Raw genomic sequence first — 22,343 nt, forward strand, 5'->3', positions numbered from 1 at the left:
ATTTCTTGCGTTTTAAGTCCGCAGACATACCACTGTGCCACTGGGGGGCGAGCCTACACGAACGGACGTAGTTCTTCGTAATCGACAATTTTAATCTCAAATTGTAATTTAAAAATAATTTTAATCTGAAAGCAACCTTAGCATAGACCGCAGTAATATATTCTGACGAAACTCGACATATAAAGAACTAAGGTAATAAACGATTTTTTTTTACTTGTGATCTTTTAATTGTTTATGAAAATCTTTTTCAAATAGTATTTCGTTTTTTCGAAGACTATAAAAAATAGAAGTTTAAATAAAATTGCAAGATTCGAATATTCTTAAAGAATGTACAATGTTGCAAGTGTATTACAGCAAAATTTGTTACTTTGTTTATTCCAAAAGTTTATTTCTCCTAGATTTTTACTCTTTTGGTAGGTTTAGTATAGTTTTCACCTTATAGTATTGTTTTAACGTTGTTCTTTTAAATTATTTGGTGATAATTCAATATCCAGTCTATGTAACAAAAATATATCACGTTATTTCCTCCTTTAACATTTCTCTCCCCGGTGGGACAACGGTGAGTTTACAGACTTACAATGCTAAAATCCGATGTTCGATTCCAATTGGTGGACACAATAGATAGCCCTCCGTGGCTTTGCTTCAAAAGAAACACATAATTAACGTTTCTACAAACTGAAACACTTGCACACTGCTGTAAATTTCTGTCGGCCTACGTTACAAATGACTTGATTAACTACTACAAATAACCTACCGAGATAGCTTACACATTTACTAGTTCACTCTCTTCCTTGAAATCTCTCTCGCTCTATCCTGATATAACTCTGTCTGCTTTATTCGTGACTATATTTCAACTCTCTTTCTAATTAACCTAACTCCTTTACGGAATGACTTATTTATAATTTACTTTCGAATGTGATATGACAAAAGTTGACGTCAAATCTTGGAATTTTCTAGGTATTCTATGCCCTCTAGTCTCCTGGTGGGACAGTGGTAAGTGTACTGACTTCCGACGCCAAAATCCAGGGTTCGATTACTTACAGTAGATTGCCCAATGTGGCTTTGTTCTAAAACATACAAACTATTCTCTCTAACTAACAAATTACAACATTAAAAATATGGCTTATAACAGTATTCTAAATATTAAAGATGTAGATAAATAGTAAAAAAAAAAGGAATGAACGTAAACATTACACTTCAGTCAACAGTTTTATCTTCTTCAACCTCTAAGTCTTAGCGCTAAGTAATCGATAATTCAAGGTTAGTATTTGTTAATGCGGTGATTAACCGTCTTATTTTTCGGATCCTTATCCTGCGTTTCGTCCAACATTAAATTGGGAAAACCTTTCTCCTATTTTTAAGTTAATTTTTTTTCAGGATTGTGTTTAATTGTATAGTTTTTCTTTCTATAATTATTGGGAATTTCTGTAACATGACTATCTACAGTATACATCCTACATTTTAACAGTTTAAGTATTGCTATAGTTTCAGCGAAGTAGGAATAGTATGATAATTTCATCTTTTTTTCCCCCAAATCATTGAAATGGAAAACTTTAACGGTATGAATTCTTAATTTTGTTTGGAGATATCGTTAAAAGACAACTTACCACTACCAGTTATCAGTGGGAAACCCAAATGTCCCCATTATGGGTTCCAACACCTCATTCCATTTCACCGTTCTCGTAGTTAAACACTCTATCAATCTTTATCTAGGAAGACCTTATTAGCACGACTATTTTATTTGCGTGTAACTTTTATGCCCATATTAATCCAACCATATGATCAGGGCTGGATTAAAGTTTAATGGGGCCCTAGGCCCAGGTAACGTTTGGGAATGATAATAATAACTCACTCTTGCCTCTGTTGTACTAGTTGTACGAACCTTTTTTTTTTCATTTTACTTGGGTGGCCTGCGGGGCCCTAGGTAGCCTATGCATTAAACCAGTACTGCATATGACGATGTATTATTTATGTAAACAAGTCCTAAATAATCTTCGAAAAAAACAGTGAATGATTATAAAAAAGTTATTTTTTAACGATATACGTTTTATGCAAATCAGTTTGTGTGTGTATACGTATATATATTAGTTTTGGCTTTCTAGAATTCACATGATACACTATATAATTGAAATTTTAGAACGTAACACAAGAAGTATGCCATTGTTTTCAACTATGAAAGAAAGATTCATGTAAATTGATCTAACATCAGCTCTCCTAAAAACTGAAACCCATATCTTCTTTTTGTGCCATGGACTACACTTAATATCACTACTCTTACGTATGCAATCATGTAGCCCCCCAGTGGACTTACAACGATAGAATCCGGGTTTCGATACCCGTGGTGGGCAGAGCACAGATAGCCCATTGTGTAGCTTTGTGCTTAATTACAAACAAACAAGAAATCATGCAAATTATGCTGGATTATCTTCCTCAATAGCGTTCTTCATTTCAACGAAAAGTAATAACTGTGTTTGTAATTTAATATTTTATTTGTTTTCTCTTTGAACAATGGAACCATTAAATTACAAAATTTTATTGTATTTATTTCTTTTGTACTTGTTTCATTGTCACTGTTATGTTTTTTTTATCCTATCCAACTTTTTTTTTTCGTAGAGAAAAAAAGTTCTCCTTGAAGTTTGTGCACACATTTTTGTGAGTATGAGGAAGTGAAGTAGATATGGGACAGTGCAAGAGTGTTCGTAAGAGTGAAGTTAGTTGTGAGAGAGAAGAAAGATGTAGTCGATTGTACAAAACTAAAGGTAGACCTCTCAGTGCAACTTTTCACGTTTATGATAATAACCTGCAGTGGGACTTGCTTAATATCAATACAGCCACTGAGGAGGAATTAATGACACTCCAAGGCATAACTCGCCACATTGCTCACAACATTATAGAATATCGACAAGCTATTGGTGGTTTCAGGAAAGTAGAAGATTTGGCTCTGGTCTCCAGAGTAGGGGCTAGCACATTGGAACATATCCGCCCTGAAATTTGTGTTGGTTCTCGTAAGGGAGGTCTTAGGGGAGGAAGTCAGGCATCTTCTGGGAACATTTCCCTAGAGTCTTTTGCTGTTTCAGAGAATAACCATCGTTACTTTAGAACTTCAGCAAAAATGATTAATGCCAACACAGCTAATGTTTTCCAATTGATGACTGCACCAGGTGTGAGTCAGGAGATTGCAGCTAACATTATTCATTATCGAGAAAGAAAAGGGCTATTCAAATCAATGGATGACTTATTAAAAGTAAAAGGGATTAACCCCCAAAAGCTTGCTTTTATTAGAGTTTTTATTACCGTTAACCCTCCAACATTAAATGGAGAAAACTTATCCCTTCCAACTGGGACCCCACTTGGCTGTAGAAATACAATAGTAAGCAGAATTAGCAATCACAGAAGGACATTGTCAGCACCGTGTAAATATAATATAGAGAGAATAAGACACCTTGATGAATCAAGTAAAGATCTTTACAGTTTCCTTTCTGATCATTGCCGTCGACCAATTGTAGAAGAAACTTTTAATTATTTAAGAAATGGTAAGCCAGTGATACGTATTGGAGTCTGGAACTTAGAAGGTCTGACTGTAGAAAAAGTTCGCAATCCTGGTATCCAGGAAATTATCTGTAGAACAATACTTGAAAATGGGTAAGTTATCTTTCTTAATATGTGATGCAAATGTGGAAAGTTGTGACTAGTACACTAACAGAAGGTTATTTAACTGTAACTATATTGATAGATATGGTGTTAACAGTGCTTTATTGAGTTGTAACAATTACATTAAACAAAAATTACAGAAAAGATGAGATCACATAAATATGAATGAACATTTGAATTTTGACTAAACTTATATGTGATTGAACAAAGTAGTAATAAATAGAAGGATATCTTTTCTAACAAGAGTGAAATACAGTAATGGAAATAATTATTGAAATACACAAGTGATAAACATATTGGAGTAAAAACAATAAGTAACAACAACTAAATGGTGAATTTATTAATTGTTCAAAACATTAACACAGAAAATAACTTGTATAATGCTTTAGTATTTTGCATGTGAGCTCTTTGCTTTACATAGAACATTACACCTTGATTTCATGCTACAATAAGGTATGATTGTGGAATATTGTTCAAAATGTTGTATTATTACTTTCCACAGTTCATTCAAGTTGTTTTGTCATCCTTTGACCTTCTCAGTTTTTAGATAAGTCCATATAGCCTCAAGAATGTTCATATTGGGACTTTGTGTAAGCCAAGCCATGGTTGTGAGTATTCCATTGATCTTTTTAATGTCAAGACATCATTTCAAATAAAATGTAAACTTGGGAACATTGTCTTGTTATTGTTAGAAGATAAGTTCTTTCCCAACGAGTCAAGTTCCTGAGGATTGGCAATGCTTAAAAGGATCAGCAGTCAGGGTACCACAGATTCTGTGCAGATCACAGACACCATTGGCTGAGATGCAGCCCAAGACTTCACTTTAGATGTTATACATTAGCTATTATACTGTGCTCTTCTCTACTGTTGAACAAACTGTCATGAACTGATGCTGAACAATTCAAACTTGGATTCATCTTTAAAGAGCATATTTCTCTAGCTTTGCTCGTTTCAGTGTTTATGGTCCAATGCCCATTTCAAACTTTTGGTGTGGTTACTTTTTCTCAGCAGTAGTTTTCAAGCAGCTACATGTCCATTGGTACTGCACTTCATGTTAATGTGTATCTTACTGTTCTTGTGGTAACACTTCTTCCTATATTTACAGCAAAGTCATTTTATCTTGTAAAGAACATGCTCTCAGATATATAGTATCACTTTTGGAGAGTTTCAGTTTTATATGTTGATTACTTCTATTGTGAACAGTGCAAGTTTCATGTACCATTTTCAGTGCCTTCCATACAGCTCTTCCTGAAACATACAGTCTTGGCAATTTTTCACATGGAGTATCCTTCTCCAGCCAAAACTTTGATTTCTACACATTTGTCATGTACAGTTTGAGATACTGGAGCCGTTGCTGGAATCACATTAGTACTGAACATAGTATGATAGCTTGTATTTTTATAAGTTTTTATACTGGTGTGGCATTTTTTGATTGATTCCGTAATAGCCAGTCACAGTGTAAACTATCAGTATATGACTGCACTTTAGTGGAGCTCATTTTCAAACATTAAATGGTTGGAACTTCCACAGCATTTGCTTTTTATACCCTTTTGTTCACCATTTCAATAATTATTTCCAATAATGTATATATATGTATGCACTCTTATTTTTGGCTTTGCAATTAATAGTATTTGCATGCATATATGTTTGTGTGTCTATGTGTATGGTAAAAAAGGTTATCATGATTAATTACATTTTAAAATTTAGTGCCAAAATCTCATATAAATGCAAATGCAACATTATTAACTTACCTGCTAAAAATATTGTTGATGATTTTATTTCTTTCAATTACCATAATTATTGGTTTCTTGTGTATTGATTTATAACACTATGTAATTCTAGTCAGTTTGTTATACAAAATAGACTTCATTTCATCAGGAGTTATTTTAACCAATTCAAAATTTAAATTTATAAGCATATATTACATGTAACGAAAAGGTTTGACAAGAGAGAAGAATAAAAGGTATGAAGTGAAGGCCTTAAAAGATGTTAAGAATGTAGATACAGTGTTCTTTGCAACTCGTCTACTCCTCAGCTTCCTAGAAATTGGATCATTGCTTACATCATTCTAACCACTACTTTTCTGAATGAGCAAGTTATTTTAAAACAAATTTTTGGAACAATATGAGGGTGTAACAGAAAATATTGTGTCTACTTTTAACTTTATTGTTGGGGCTTGGATAATCCATCAATATTAGAATACCTTTATGGAATAGGATGAAATTAGTTTAAATTCTTTTAAGAGAAAATAAATATTGCATAAATAGTGTGTACTGAGGGAGTTAACTGTTTTCTATTTATAAACGATATGAATCTGCATTAACAATGGACAGAAGTGTCATATATAAATATGTATGTATGTATTTGTGTGTGTGAATAGATAGCCTGGCATATTCATTACTGCTAGATGTACTGTACTAAAGCACAAGAAACATATCATAGGCTTACAATATGAAGCTGAATAAAAGAATAAATTTATATATTAAACAATCAAACCAAAGGTTTGTGCATGGTATTGACTAAATATTCTGTATATAACTCTCCAAATGGTATAATTATGTTTCATTAGTTCATAACCAAGTTGAAACCCCACTGATACTTAACTACCTCTATAAACACACTGAATATATTTTGTGATGGTTCTTAAAACACTAGTGCTTTATGTCCAAACTTTCCTTAATAAAACTTATTCACAATGTGTCTTTTATGAAATTTGTTTCCTCAAGCCAAGATACTTTTCTTACATCTTCATCATTTTTTGGCACCTTAACCTTCTACCTTTCACTTTTCTTTCAAACCTACAAGTACATGTATTTATCCATATGGTATATATTTATTTATTCTTAATAGTTCAAGCTTTGGATTGATACACTTAATATGTAAAAGAATGTGTTGGATTTCATTTTTATACAATATTGGAAGTTCTGAATTTCTTATGTGAAAAGCATTAATAAGCCTTTAAGGTAAAGATTTTTTGTTTAGCAGAACCAAACTCATGTTTATTTTTATTACTATAAAAATGTTCATGGATCAGATTGTGTAAAACATTTTATGTTGAATTCTGTGTTCATTTAAATAAAATTATTTTGTTGATTTCAGTATCCAAAATTTGCAAAATTTCTGGTTGGTCCTTCACAAAATTTCTAAATAGTCATTACCAGACATACGTTAATTCCATTTTATCCATTCCAGATGTCAAATTTGTAAAAACAACAAGAAAAACACAGTTGCAAACATGTAGGTCCATATAAGTGTAACATTAAACAAAATTCTTTAACTTTAAAAACAACAGTTCTTGATTATATCACTTGTAGAATGTCATGATCTTTATATCCAGATAAACACAAAAATAATGTGAGTTGAGATTACTATTTTATACTTAACAAAAGGTGTTTCTTCATGGAGATGTTAATGTTGGTCACACTTTGTGTGAATCAATCCCATAATTCACATACCAGGAACTTCCTTTTCATTTCAGACATCATAGGGATTTACTATTGTATTTAAAATAGGTCAGAGATCCTCAAAAAGCTAGAGGCTTTTGCATGTTTTAGCATAGTTATGATAAAGTTTTATATCCAAATCTAGAAGTTGAAATGTTTATTTAGCAGTAACTTTATTATTATTTTTATTCTTTAATTATCTTCTGAAATATTTGTTCCAAATATATTTTATCAAAGAGTAGAAATATTCTCAGAAATGTGGCAGGTTTTAGCGACTGTTGTCACCAATTTACAAATGCTTTTTGGATTCAGTATTGTTAAAACTTTCAATTTTTACCTATAAGTAAGAAGAAACATTCTCTACCTATATATTTTTTCTTGTTAGAAATTGAAAATTTTGCATGTGGAATTTTAAAATATCTTATAACATTTTTCATTATTATGAAAAAAAATCACTTGTAACAGGAAAAAGAGATGCAACTTTTCCTGCATTGTACTAGTAGTTTCTGAACTTAATAATTATAAAATTGATTCATAATTAAATACCTACAAAAAAAAATGCCATTATTATTTTTTTCTTTTGCTATAGCCTAACCATAATTGCCTTACAAGATGTGCCTTCAGAGGTTGCACTTACCTTAGTAAGTTTTATAATTTGATATTAAAAAATACAATATTGTTAAAATATGAATTATTTTTAGTTGTTCTGTTCTTTAATACTATTGACACTTTCTTTAACAAATACATTAAATAAGATTTATCAAATACTTGAAAGTTATATCTTGATATGATAAGATATGGCTTTTCAACTGCAGATGGGCATTATCTATCAGATATTGGGCTTTTTTCAAAGCACAATGAAATGAATTTGTCAGAGAAAAAAAAACTAACAGAAAAATGAGATAAATGTCAATATTAATCTGAAATTCAAGAGATTCAACTTTTTGAAACATCTCTCACAAGTTTATGTTTTTAAAATTTAATTTTTCTCTAAAGTTATATATCATAAAACATGATATGAGCACCATGATATTGTGTGTATGAAGTGTGTACAGTAATCAGATATTTCAACATTTCTGAAATGCCCTTTGTGTATATTTACAGTTAGTGACTGAGTTAAATAATCCCCAACAGAAGCTGGTACGTAGTTGGGTGGGAGTTAAAGGAAAGTGGAGTGGTGTCATACCTGAACTTCCATTGAGATCTGGTGTAAGTTATTATCAGTGAGATCACTCATCCATGAAAGTTCTGAACACTTTATAATATTCTCTCTCTATCTATCTTTTCTTTCTTCATTTAGAAAATAAAAATTCCCAATATATTGTACACTGTATTGTGATTGAAGGCAAAATTCAACTGGAGTAAAGTATTTTTATAAAAATAATTTATATTATTGTGTAATAATAAACAACAAGGAGCAATTTTTGTTACGTAGTTCATAAATCTGTGAAATAGTATAGACCAGTAAGAGCTTTGGGTTTAGTGTTAATTATTTAATATTAAATAACATGTAATACATATTTAACCCAATGAAAAAATATTAAGTTGAAAATTTTAGGGAAAAAAATTTTGCTCTTTTGAATAGAGTAAAAATATGTTTAAAAACAAGACTAAACTGAAAGCAAATGGAACTTTATTTTATACAATATTGACCAGAAGAATTAAACTTTGTTTATGATAGAAATGTCACTAAAGAAACTAATCTTATCAATAACCTTAAATGATCATAAACAGTTAACAGTCATTCTGTCATTATCCTTCTTCCCTTAACTAAACAGTAATGCAACTAAGTAAAAGGAAGTGTATATTGTAGTTATCCATGTTTAAAATCATTTATATTTGTATTTTTTTAACTTTGAGACATTGTTTTGGGCTTCATGTTATGCTCATTAGACAGACCTGATGAATGGCAGAACATAGAGCCTGAAATATTGTCTCAGGATTGAAAAATGGCAAGAGAAATGCATAGAAAACTCAATCAAAAATGCTGCACCTAAATCCCCTTTGAAATACCTTTTATTTTATCAAGCTTTTGGCTACTTTGTTGTAACTGTCATTAGACTAAGGTGATTTCTAATGTAATGTAATTTAGTGAAGTTTATACGATCCTTTTTGGAAACTTATCCTATATTTTCCAAAATAGCTTTTTCATTCTTTACTTCAGTTGCTTGGATGAGATTTTATTGCACTTTACAAAGTTTATGTATCAAGATTTTAAATAAAAATTGAAAGTGAATATTTCAATTGAATGATATAATTATACATGTGTAATAAAATTGAGTAAGCATTGATTTAATACAAACAATTGTATCTGTAACCAGTCTAGTGGGTTTCTGTTTGACACAAGCCATGGTGTTGAACTGCAAGATGCCAGTTTGTTGATTTTACCAAAAGATGATGATGAGTATTTACAACCACTTCCATCTCTGTGTATAGGAAACTTTGTGGTTTGTTTCTCACTTTTTCATTTAAAGAAAACTATGTGTATGTCTTTCTGTATTGAAATTTAAAGATGCAAAAAATAAAATTTTGATGCTTTTAGTGTGAATGCATTATCTAGTATAATTAAGAATTTCAAACAAAAGATAGAAAAATTACTCGTTATGTAAGATTTTTATGGTTTCCAATAAGTGGGTCATTATTTAAAAATTAAATCTCTGAATAATTGCCTCAAAGATGCCATGCCCCCATTGATTGGCACAGTGGTATGTCTGGGGACTTGGGGCACAGCAAAGATTGCCCATTGTGTAGCTTTGTGCATAATTCCAATCAAACAAACAAACAAAGATGCCATATATTTTCCTATAAATGTAGGTGTATGTTTAATTTGAAATATTTAGAGGAATTCCTAATATGTTGTTCTATAATAGCTCTGGAGAGAATTAGATATTATGTATTTGGCACAAAAATATCGAGAGAAAAGATCAAATTGTGTAGGCAAGCTACTTGTAAGATATTAACATTGTAAATCCTTCTCAAGGTTATTATCACATAAAAGTCAATTATAAATTGAAGTATGTATTTAAAATTCTTAGAGCTGAAACTCATACGTGATAATGTATTAGAAAAAAGAAAATCTTAGGGATATTAAATTTCTGGTAAAACTTGTGCATAAATAGTGTTTGCTGTTCTGTGTATTTTAAACTGTTCATTCCATCTTCAGCATCTCTAAATACTTTATAGCAGAATAAAAGCTACTTACTTATCATGTCACATGATGTCTTAGATAAATTTAAAAACCATGTCATTTGGGTTATTCTAGAGAGTTTTATTATTGAAATGTGTTTTCTTTTGTACTATGCATCAACATTGCTTGTGTATCTTTATAAACCTATGTTATACCCATTATAAAGCTGCTGAAAAATAAATTTGAAAAACACAAACTACCAACTGTTACTCTTTAAGTGACTGTGATCCTTGTACTTTAACTTTTTGAGTTTAAGATTTCCACTGACTAAATCAATTGTGTAGTATTTATATGAGATAGGAACGTGTAGAAAACCTAATTTAGAGATTACAGTCGGACAATTTTTGCTATTAATATACACGTCTAATAGTCTTTGTGATATGTAGGTGGATGGAATGAAGCTCACACTTGTTAATCATCACCTGAAGGACAGTTGTATTGATAGCCGAATAGGAAATTTATTAACTGAATTAATGGAGTATTTTCCAAATGAACTAAAGAGTAAGTTCTTATTTGAATGATGCCACTGCATTTTTTTCTTTTAATGAAATATCTCTTATATGAACAACCTTCTAAAACTTGTATGGTTAAATCATCTACAGAATATGATTTTGTTAAAAATCTTGTTTGTTTTTTAATGAATATTCTCTGGGTATTAAAAGACTTTCTACAATCATTTCTATATTGAGATATTTCTTAAGATATTTTAGGTTTCTAATGAGCAACTGACTTAACAGAGTAATACATATATTTCATTAGAAGATGAAGTCTGATAATTAAGGAGCATCGAACTATGACCATTGTTAGAGTAGCTGATTATAAGAAAAAAAGCTTGATTCCCTCTCCTCAATATAGCCTTGAGAAAGCTGTTTGAAAATATTGAAGTAGTCTTTGATAAGCAAGTAAATCTAAAATAAACTTTGTAATGAAGTTCACAGCTGTTTTTATTGGTGATGAAAAATATTTCATATTCCAGGCAAAAATAAATGGTTTTTTTTTTCAAAGATAAACAATTTTCACTAATACATACAAAAGTGTACTAACTCATAATTTTGGACGTTAAAGTATAAACATCATTCTGTTTTAAATAACAGTTTGTGTACTACTACACATGCAATTTCATACACTGTATATTTTGATTATCCTACCAGGTAGAATATCTTGAACTTTGGTGGCTATATACAGTAGTAGACAGAATCAAATGTTCATTTTATATAATTTTTACAGAAGTATTCAAGTAAATTAATTAGAACATTTTGGTCTTCTTTTGCAGGTGAAAAATGTGTTGCCTTAGTTGGAGACTTCTGTCTTCCTCCAACAGATCCTGGTTAGTAAAAGACTAGAAATACCCATTTTGATTTTTCTTTGTACAGCTTATATTAATGTTTTAGCCAGCATCAGTATAACCTCACTACTTTTTAAGTTATTGCTGAGCATCAAGTGACAATTCCAGGGGTTGTGCCAATATGCACTGACATCTCATGTGGAGAATGGTTTCCTTGCAAGAGGTAGAAAAGAGTTCTTTTTCTAATGTTACTAATAGCCTTTTGGCTGTACAATGTTCTTTTGTTTTTCCTAGATATGTCATACTATACTTTGTTTTCCAGCAGTCTCGTTCTCTCTGTATGTTGATGAGGAACTATGATGTTACTGCTTTCACCTTATTAATACAGATGAAGTTGATATACTGTCAGTAGAATTGTGCTGATTGTGATAAAGGAGCTCCTTCTGTGAGCTGTTCAGCAGCCCCATTTAGCTATATCCCTGCATGGCCTGGCACACACTTCCAAGTGATGGTGTTACCATCCACTTGCTTTGCTTACTTCCATTCATCTGGGGACCAATCACTCTGAAAGTACATGGTGCTGCATGTAAGTCAGCTGCATTTAATACTATGTGATGGCACTGCCTATTTGTGACTCCTTGCTCTCAGCAATCCAGAAAAGAGTTTGCTTTATGGCTTTCAGATTTTATATAAAAAATTGTTACTCTACAAGGTAATGAATATCCAACCAGATCTTTGAATGTCTTTGGTGTTGGAACCATCTGTGGCTATGATGAGAGGTAACTGTCCGATGTAGTCTTTTAAATGGGGGTTGACAGGCTTTTTCTGCTTCACTTTCTGCCCAGTCTCTACATTTTATTTCTAGGCTGATTTCTACAGATTCCAGTGATGTCAAATGTTTGTTCCATATTGAAAAATCTGAAATCTTTTGATGATGAATTATCTTGGTGGTGGCTGTATAGCACCTGTCCACCCATGAGTGTCTCATGAGGTACCTTTTAGGGAATATTCTGCTTCATTGTTGTCTTTTGCATCACTGTGGAGCTGGAATTAACCAACTGAAAAAGGGTAATGACCAATCTTAAATAGGTGTTTTTTGTTTTTTCAATCTTATCTAGTTGTATAGCACTCATACTGATATTGGTACTGCATAATCTAAGTTGGAGCAGATAAGACTTTGGTAGCACATAAGAAGATGGTATTCTTCAATTCTGTTTCCTGCTGCAACTTTCAGTGCATTGATGCTTTTGGCAGCTCTTGTTATTATAGTATTAATATGGCTAGTGAAGTTGAGTTGTCTGTCAAAGGTTACTCCCCAGTTACTTCAGTGTTTCTTCTAGAGGGGATTGCAGTGCCTGCAAGGGTTTGTTTTTCCTAACCTGTGTGTCTGTTGTTTAATGTACAAAACAAAGCTGTAGCTTTGGTAGAATTGATGACCATTACTGTGTTATTGCAACACTTGATCACCCTGTTAAGGGATGGTTAGATCTTGCTTTTGATTTCTGCTTTGCTAAAGCCTTTGCTGTATTCCAGAATGCATTATCAAAGGTTATCTTATGGCATCTTGTTGGACTAACAAGGTAGTCTAGATCCATGGTGTAGATGTTGAAGAGTAGTGATTCTAAAAGCAGACTACTGTTATTGGTGATCCAGTCTGATTGCCAGGTTCCATGCTTAATGATGCTTCATCTGGTAGTTTGTGCAGCTACAACACATCTTACATATGTTCCATTGAATGTCTCTTCTGAGAATTTTGTCAACAAGAATGAAAAGAGGGACTTTACTATAGGCATCTTTCTGATCTAAAGCTACTGCCAAGGTATTCTGACTAGCTGAAAGCCTTCCCATGTATCATCTGCAAGTTCATCAGCATTGATCCAGGTTTGTCTTTCAGTGTGATAACCACCTAATGTTGATGGTCATTGTGAGTCAATCTGATAGACAAGCCTTGTAGCTACAGCCTTCTCTAAGATTTTTGCAATGAAGTTTTTTAGGATGATGATTTGTTAACCTTAAATACTTGAGTGACCCTTCATAGTAATAGGAGTGTTATTAGATAGACCTAGCAGAAAACTTCAATTTTGAGCATGATGTACTTTGTTACTTAGTTTTCATTTAGACATTAGTGATTCCAATTTGTGTGTGGTTGATTTTGAGTGATCCATCTCAATGTTTTGTAGCTTGTAATGGTGGTTATTCCACTAAAAGCTGTCATAATGGTCATAATAATTGGTGCTGTTGTGTCCAACAGCTTTAGCCATCCCAAGCTCTGGTTCAGCATGTGATGTGAAGTTACAGCTAGAGAGAGTGAACTCCTCATTGTCTGAGAGTTTAATCTTTTTTAATCTAAATCATAATACTCACATTAAACTTAAACTGAAACAGCTACACATGATTTGTGCAGGGAAGATTTGCCAAATCCTGATATTTTTGATGATGAATTTCATCAATGGAAGACAAGATGTCTTTCTATACCTCTCCAGGACAGCCCCAGATACTGGTTGACTGCTTAAAAACATGCTACAGTGTACCAAATATCTTTATGTTACTGAAACTCTTTGCCACACTACCATGTTCATGTGAAGGTTCGGCATCTGCTCTCTGCTGCTTACCTGAGGTGTGTGCAAACTGAAGAAAGACTGAGTGCTCTAGCATTAATACATAATCATTATGACACTGCTATCAACATTGAAACTGTATGCAAGTTATTTATGGAAAAACACCCCAGAAGAATGAAGCATGCTAACATGTTATCTCAGTAGTTCATACATATACGTATATGATAGGCAATGATTGAAATTGCTGATATACTATTGTTGTACAGAGTTAAGTTAGTAATATAATTTAACAATTAATAACTATTATGTATGTAGATAGTACAGTACTTTACTACAACAAAACATGTATATATGCTAATTGAAGTCTAGTTCCCCATTCAATGTTACAACAGAATGATGATTTGTTGTATTTTCTTTGGATATTTGTGGATTTTATATGAACAGCTATGCAATTGTTTAAGCTGTATTTCATGCAAAATTGCTTCTAGATTTAATCTAATTTTCTGGGGGAGGAGCATGCCCCCAGACCTCCATAGCATTAGCATGCTTTAAATGCTGATTGTGCATTGCACAATATTTGTTGGCTTTTGATCTTACAAATTAGAACCCCCTTTCAAACATTCTGCATATGAGCCTGAGTATTTTATAATGGTACTTTAGGTGTTCATCCAACTAGGATGGTTCGTGGAGTTTCTATTGTGTTAATTAAATCCATTTTGATGAAACATAAATAAAAAATATATTTTTTTTTCAGCATTGGAAGTCTTAACCAATTGCCATTATAGTCACTTGATTCCAGTTAACACAGTTACCAACTTAAAGACAAAGGAGCAAGATTCTCACTGTTGGGCAAATGATGAGTTTAAAAGAAGTTTTACAGGTGTGTATGGTTCAGTTCTAATGTTTATAAGCTCAATCAAATTTAAAAGATGCTTCTTCTATTCCAGATTGAAAGAAATATCTCCTTTTCTATGCTTGCTTTTTTACCCTTGTAAATATTTAAATTAGGAATATTTGTAATAAGCTAAAACATTGTTTAATGTTTGTGATCGTTTGGAGGTCTCAAATGGATGGAACACATGCTGTTCTATTTTATAAATTGAGTAGATTCGTCTTTGTTTGTTTGTTGTTGAGGCTTTATTTTTCAACATCTTTTTTATTTGCATTTATGGTATAGTTTGTTTTTACTTAGGTACAAAGTTACACAATAGGCTGTCTGTGCTATGCCCACCACAGGTATTGAAACTCGATTTTTAGCATTATAAACCCCCAAACTTACTGTTAAGACACTGGAGGGCAGATTTGTCTTTTTATTTGGTTAAAAGCAGCGTCTCAGCATTGAAGTTTTTATTTAAGATGCACCAGATTTTATGAATAAGAATAGCTTCTTTGATACTTAATTGATAATTATATGTTGTATTGAGAATTTTAAATGTTTTAATAAAAATACCACTGAAGACCAAATTAAAATACTTTAAATTAAACTTGAGGACAAGATTATATTAACAAACAAGCCATTTCATATTTTTAACAGGACAAGATAAATTAAAATTAGGGACATTTAGCCAACTGTAAAATGTGAAAGAAAATTGTGAAGATATCTGTCATCACTAAGAAAATTATATTAAAAAGCTTTGATTTACTGTCACACAAGTAGCAAAATATTTTATAGGTTTCCAAAATATTCAAAGACAGACTGTCTGTTTAGACCTGTTATGTCACATATTAGCATATATTTAGATAAGTTAACTCAGGTTCGTGTCCATTCCCTTGAGCCATTTACTGATAATAAATACATTCTTAAAGTTGTTGTGCATTCTTTTCTAATATTCAAAATTTGTACTTTGATGATTCAGTACTCACTGTTAGTTTGGGTGCAGAATCATACATTTGTTTACATCAGTAAACTATGATATGAAATAAAAGAGTTCTCTTGATGTGATTTATCAATATGTTGTCGTTTCTAACTGAAGAAACATGTTTTAAAGTTTAATAGATCTTTTTATGATTAAATAATGATGCAGAGTTACCTTTAGTACCATAATTGATAACTTTTTTTGTGTCATCATAAAAAATGTACCTGATTGGAATATTGCTGTGGGATGTATAAAACTACGAAATTTTTAATGAAACAAAGCAAGTTGATCAATTAAAAAAATGTTTTTAATCATTTACCTACAAACATTAGTTTGTGAGCATAAGCTACCATTCGTTGACAGCATGGTTTATAGGTCTGATGGTTAAGACACTCAACTTGCAATCTGTGAATTTCAGATTCAAATCCAACCACCAAACATGCATGCCATTTCAGTCATGAGGGCATTATAATGTGATGGTCAATCCCATTATTCGTTGGAAAAGGTTAGCCCTAGAGTTGGCAGTTGGTAGTTTTGATTAGCTGTCTTTCCTCTAGTCTATCATTTCTAAATTAAGGAAGGCTAGTGCAGATAGCCTTTGAGTAGCTTTGTGCAAAATTCAACAAACAAACAAAAATCTTGGTTTATAACTAAGTTAATAATGCTGATATATGTGTGTATTATTAAACCACTGTGAACTTTAATAGATGTGTATCAGATTGTTTTAACCTTTCACATCTAGACCTGGCTCTTTTGTGCATGTCATGACCTAGTGCTATGTTACATTCAAAATTTTATAAAACAACTTTATTATCAATGTAAGTTAATATATTTTGCATGAAAACTTAGTCTGTAATTCAAATATACAATTATTATTTACATTTGAACTTCTTAATTTTGAAAAGAACTATTTTAAACATTTTCAGTTTTCTTTGACTTGTGACATGTCTATGTTCTGATTTCTTGAGTTCAGAATTTCCTAAATTTAATAATAGGCTTTTACTATTTCCAATCAATTAGAAACACAAACTATACATAATTACAAGAAAGAATTTAAAATTTGAACTTCCCACCTTTTTGATTTGCTGAGATGTCAATGAATTTGTTATATTTATCAGAGAAATTCCCCTCTCTCTCTTTCTAACTTATGAGATTGCTTTCTGATCAACTCTGTGTGGGACACATTTACAAGGTAATTAAAAACTTTAATTTAAAAAGGGGAATAGGGATCATCCAAAAGTACAGAAACAAGTTTAATCAAAATGCAAAGATTATATTTTCAAGCCTACAACTAGGGACTCTAAAAAAGTAAACAAATTAGGCTGGAAATAATGTCTACATTATTTTCTCAAGCACAAATCCCTATTTTGATTCCATGCCTACAGTACTTAGCAACTTTAGTGGTTCATTATAATCTTTAAATACAGCAGATTCTCCTCAACATAAATTTTATGAGATGTTCTAAAGTTTTTCTATCATGAGCAGTTAGTCAGCCAAATTTTTCTGCTATGAAAGCTCAAGAAGTTTTGGCAATTGTAATCTATTTATAGCTTATTGAGAAAGCTGAATAAATTATAGTAGTTTTGGAACATTGTATTCAAGTGAATGAATATATAAATTGTGTTCTAAAATGCATATTTTAAAGCTACATTACTTATGCTTTGGACACCAAAATTTTTTAGACTAAACAAAGCTTAAGGAAGAATGTCTTCAGTTTTTACTCGAGTGCAAACCAGGTGGATTATGCAGCAAGCTATAAATTCTTATTTCTATGGGTATATGTTTGACAAAGATAACTAAAATATAAAAATGTATAAAACAGCAGTAAAATAATACATATAATATTTCAAAAGTTCCAGTAAGTGTGTAACATAAATCCTTACAATTATACATAGTTTAAACTAGCTCTACGGGAAACAGCAAAGGCTTCTACTGTGATTTATTGTTTTTCATGCAACAATTAAAACTTCAGTAGATGCAAAGGGCAGCAATAAGACCACTCTGTTGCTATTGATAAATCTCACATTTCACATTAAGAACAAACATTAGATTTAACAGTATACATGGGAACCTAAGTGAGTTGGTTGATGGAAAGACATCTCGAGGAAAGAAAATCTGTTAATCAGTTCATGAGTCCAGTAAAAGCAACTGCTCCTAGTGTCTAAATGCAAGTCTGTTTTTGTGTTATTGAATAAATAAGTATTGCTTTTATTTCGTATTACAGATAATGTTCAATCTCTTTTATATTTTAGCTTAAAAATTCAACATCACTTCATAATTTTTCCTATCAATTCTCCTGTTATAATGCAGAACCTACCTAATACTCTTGTAGGAAATCAATTTAACTTGAGAATACCACACTTCATCTTTGTAAAATGTGGAACTTACAAAAGTGAAAATCCAAACACTAGGAGTACATTATGTTGTGAAAATTTTAATATTTGATCAGTAGTAAGCACATAAAACAAAACACGGCTATCCTATATTCAGCCACAAAACACCAAGGTAAGTGAGACTGTGAGAAATTTTGATGTGTATAATTTTAAGGATAACCAGTGGTACTGTCGATTAGACCCAAAAGAGAAGAATCAAATACTTTTGATCTGTTTTTAAGGTTTAATTCATATTTCATAAGTCAAAAAGTAGACTCGTGTTTGTCTTCAAGCTGCTTTTAATAATGCTAAAACAGAAATGAGTTAATTACTTTAGGTGCTGAAATTTTACAAATGAAAATTGGATTTTGTGGCCAGTAAGACTTTTGCTGTTTTTTACATTACATACATAGATATTAGGTTACATGTAAAATGAGTTATATCCATCAGTTATTTTTTATTCAATTACTGATTGCTTTCTTGTATTATTATTATACATTTCTTTTCCTAGGGTTGTAATATGTTTGATAGTCTTTTCAACTGTGACTGTAGTTCATACAGTAGAAATTAATTAATAACATTTTTACAGTTTGATTAAAATATTTTGAGTAGTTACAAAGAAAAGTACTCATAAAAGTTTGTAGTATGGCACTATTTATGGTTTGATTTTGGAGATAATGCTTATTAAGTTATTACTTTAATGTTTTGTTAGGACACTGGGGTGTTGTTCATGATGGGTTATGTCACCCTGCTATACCTAATGGATGGATGCTAGGTGGGCTCATAAGTTGGCATTGTCCAGTGTGGGTAGAGATGTATGTCCAAAATAATGTGGAAAACAAGCATGAACAGTTGCCCAATGGCCAGGTAAAAAAATCTCCATCACCTGGAAAAATTGGTCCTTCTTCATCAATAAATAGAGACAGAAGCAAAAAATATTTATTTGAACAATCGAAACGAATTAAGAGTTGCTTTCGAAAACACAAAGATCATAATAATAGTAATATTTTAGTATGATCTAGCAACATAAATGGAAAGACAATCTTATCTATGTGAGATAGTTACCAATGCAAGAAATACATATTTATTCTTACTTTGTGAAAGAGATTATTTTCAATCATGAAAGTTTGTTTTTCTTAAGTTGTCTAAATCTTTTTAATTTGGTTTCAGTGGTAAAAAAAAATCTTTCAGCTTTATAAATATGATACTATGAGACAATTACACTATAATTTTAATTTTATGGTCAATAAAATTACATTTATCCATATTTGGTATGAACTTGTTCTGTTTCTTAAGTTGAAAATTTATTAAGCTGTATATTATAGTACATAAAAACATTTCATGGGATTTTTGAGTTATGTCTTTTGTAAGCAATTACAAAAAGGTTTCAACACATGATACAAAAAAAATCTCTTTGCTGGTGTCAGGTTTATATAGTTTTATAATTAAATAGTGAAAAGAAAGTAATAATCGAATAACAAAATTATTTCTGACATTTTTTAAGCTATGCAAATGTTAATATGTATAGTAACAGATACTACACATTTTTGAACAAAATGTATTTTAAATACTTTTGTCAAAATAATTACTTTTATCTTTCACTAAATGTATTTTGTCACGAAAATTATTTCTTTAGAAAGTTATGAAAAATAATGAAATGTGATATGCATTTGTAATTAAAAGAACAAATTTGTTACTTTGTAAATATGAATTATGTTCGTAGTGGACAGTGTTATGTTAAATATACAATTTTTTAGAGAACTATAAAAATGTACTATTTTGTAGACAGAAAACCTCTTTTCAGCTTTGACTATGTATAATGTTTGTTTTAGTTAGGATTTTGCTTGAGAAGTTTAAATGAGATGTTTTCTTTGATTGTAGAAATATTAAAATTTATGACTATTTGATAAAAAGTTGCATTATTTATTCTTCTTTGAACATTTACAATTTAGTATTTTATTTATTTTAGCTTTTCATGTATTGAATTTTCTAAATTGTCAGGCTTTTCAACTTTTATATGTTGTCCTTGTCAGACAATCCATTCATTTATATTGTGTTTAGTTCAGTATTAATCAAGTTACTATTTTTAAGACAAAGAGCCATGCTAATGATATATTTTAGTCACATTAGTCATCTGTATTCAATACTGTATTATTTTATGTCAGTCATGTTAATTATGCATATTTTTCTTGGGTATTATCAGTTTTTACTTCAGCCAAATTAACTCTTCCAAATCAATAACTTAGTTCAGTTATCTCCTGTCTAGCATTTAAAGAGAAGTAAGTTTTTCACTCACCACCAGTCTCTCCATTTTAAATGTGAGGCAAGAACAGCCCAATGATTAAAGTGCCAGACTGTGGATCTGAGGTTTTATGCTTCGTGCCTCATTATAGCCAAAGAAAAAAAATTGTGCTTCCAAACTTGGATTGTGGGTCCATTATTAGAGTAAGGATCAAATTTCACTATTTGATTAGAGCAGCCCATGTGTTGGCAGTGGGTGGCATTGGCTAGCTGCCTTATTACTTCAAATTAGGAACAGCTAGCACAGATAGCCCTTAAGTAGGTTTATGTAAACTTTCACAGATGACAACTATTTAAAATGTTATGTCAATCAGATGTTACTACTTTCATTCAAATGTTCTATTAACCAGTAAAATTTGCATTATTGTAGTTGCCATTAACTATCATCTAGTCGCTTGAAATAAATTTTTTGAAAGTTTCAGTTAAAAGAAAAATAACTTATCATTTTTTCACTAGAATCAAAAAATGATCAGAAATGAAGTAGTTATAATTTCTTTGGATCATAGACTAATTGACTATTACTTTACTACGTACTTGAATAATTTGAGGTAATTGTTTTGTCAGAGGATGGTTTTGTAACTGTGGAATGTATAAATGGTGGAAAACTTACATAAGCAAAGGAGATCAAGTACTTTTAAGTGAAATATGACAATAACTTGGTACATGGCTTTAATCGCTTTCAAAACAGAAGTATAGTCTTCAATGCAAAATTCATATATATAAAACATATACACAGTGTGGTGACAAGTAAATAGATACCACCTTTTCAGAAAAAATGAAATTTTTCAGTCATATTCACATGAATTGATATATTTATAATTTAATTAATATCTAGTAGATCTTCCTTTCGCTTTGTGGAGTTCGTTGATCCTTTGGGGCATCGTGAGAATCATCTCGTCAATTTTAGATTGTGGAATTTTCGCCCACTCTTGCTTCAAAATGTGGAGTAGATCGCTCTTCCAAGTTGGTTTTTTTGGTTGTTTCTTGACTTGCCGGTCGAGTATGGCCCAGAGGTTTTTGCTGTGGTTCATGTCAGGAGATTGGCTCGGCCATGGCAACTTCTGGAAATCATTTTCTTCCTGCCACTTTTGGGTGTTTCTAGCAGTGTGACACGGTGTTCCATCTTCCTGGAACAACGTTGTGTTCTTGTCCACGAAACCCAAGGAATAAAGTGGCAAGAGTCCTTCCTCCAATATTTCAACGTATTTCGCAAAATTTATGTTGCCAATGCACTCCACTAAGCTCAATCTACCACCAACCCAAACAGCTCCCCAAACCATCACGCTGAAACCACCATGCTTCACAGTTGGCTGCAATCCGTTGAGCCAAAACTCTTGGTTAGGCATTCTCCAGACCCATATCTTCCACTGTCCGAAATTTGAGTGAATCTTGATTTGTCTGAAAACAATACTGTCTTCCAAAAGTACAGAAGCTTGGTCATCATATCACTTTCCCACTTCTTTCGTCTGACTATGTTGGCAGCTCTTAATAAGGGCTTCCGTCTAGCTGCTCTGCAATGATAACCTAATCTGTGGAGAATCCGTTGAACAGATTTCGGGCTCATCCCACCAACTTTGGCCACTTCTGCAGTCGTTAATCTGAGATCCATTTCGATGCTCCTCTTAACAGCCTTTTTTGTCCTCTCCGATGGACCAGGACGACCCGGACGCTGCTCATTTGTTTCCTTGCC

General features: G+C 31.7%; 1 protein-coding gene across 6 annotated transcripts in view; it reads left to right on the forward strand.

Moving 5' to 3' along the window:
- Window positions 1-21,434, forward strand: part of LOC106458975 (endonuclease/exonuclease/phosphatase family domain-containing protein 1-like) — a 43,392-nt gene extending 21,958 nt beyond the window's left edge. For 5 of the 6 annotated variants that reach the window (XM_022385344.1, XM_022385345.1, XM_022385346.1 and 2 more), the window contains 8 exons: window positions 2,614-3,642; window positions 7,684-7,735; window positions 8,199-8,303; window positions 9,416-9,541; window positions 10,668-10,782; window positions 11,555-11,608; window positions 14,879-15,004; window positions 19,065-21,434. In XM_022385344.1, coding sequence (XP_022241052.1) covers window positions 2,678-3,642; window positions 7,684-7,735; window positions 8,199-8,303; window positions 9,416-9,541; window positions 10,668-10,782; window positions 11,555-11,608; window positions 14,879-15,004; window positions 19,065-19,369 — 1,848 coding nt within the window. In that variant the 5' untranslated portion in view covers window positions 2,614-2,677 and the 3' untranslated portion in view covers window positions 19,370-21,434. The remainder of the gene's footprint in view (window positions 1-2,613; window positions 3,643-7,683; window positions 7,736-8,198; window positions 8,304-9,415; window positions 9,542-10,667; window positions 10,783-11,554; window positions 11,609-14,878; window positions 15,005-19,064) is intronic. The other variant, XM_022385350.1, reaches the window with a different exon arrangement.
- Window positions 21,435-22,343: the final 909 nt, after the last annotated feature.

The sequence above is a fragment of the Limulus polyphemus genome, unplaced genomic scaffold, assembly GCF_000517525.1.
Source record: "Limulus polyphemus unplaced genomic scaffold, Limulus_polyphemus-2.1.2 Scaffold540, whole genome shotgun sequence".
Taxonomy (NCBI): Eukaryota; Metazoa; Arthropoda; class Merostomata; order Xiphosura; family Limulidae; genus Limulus; species Limulus polyphemus.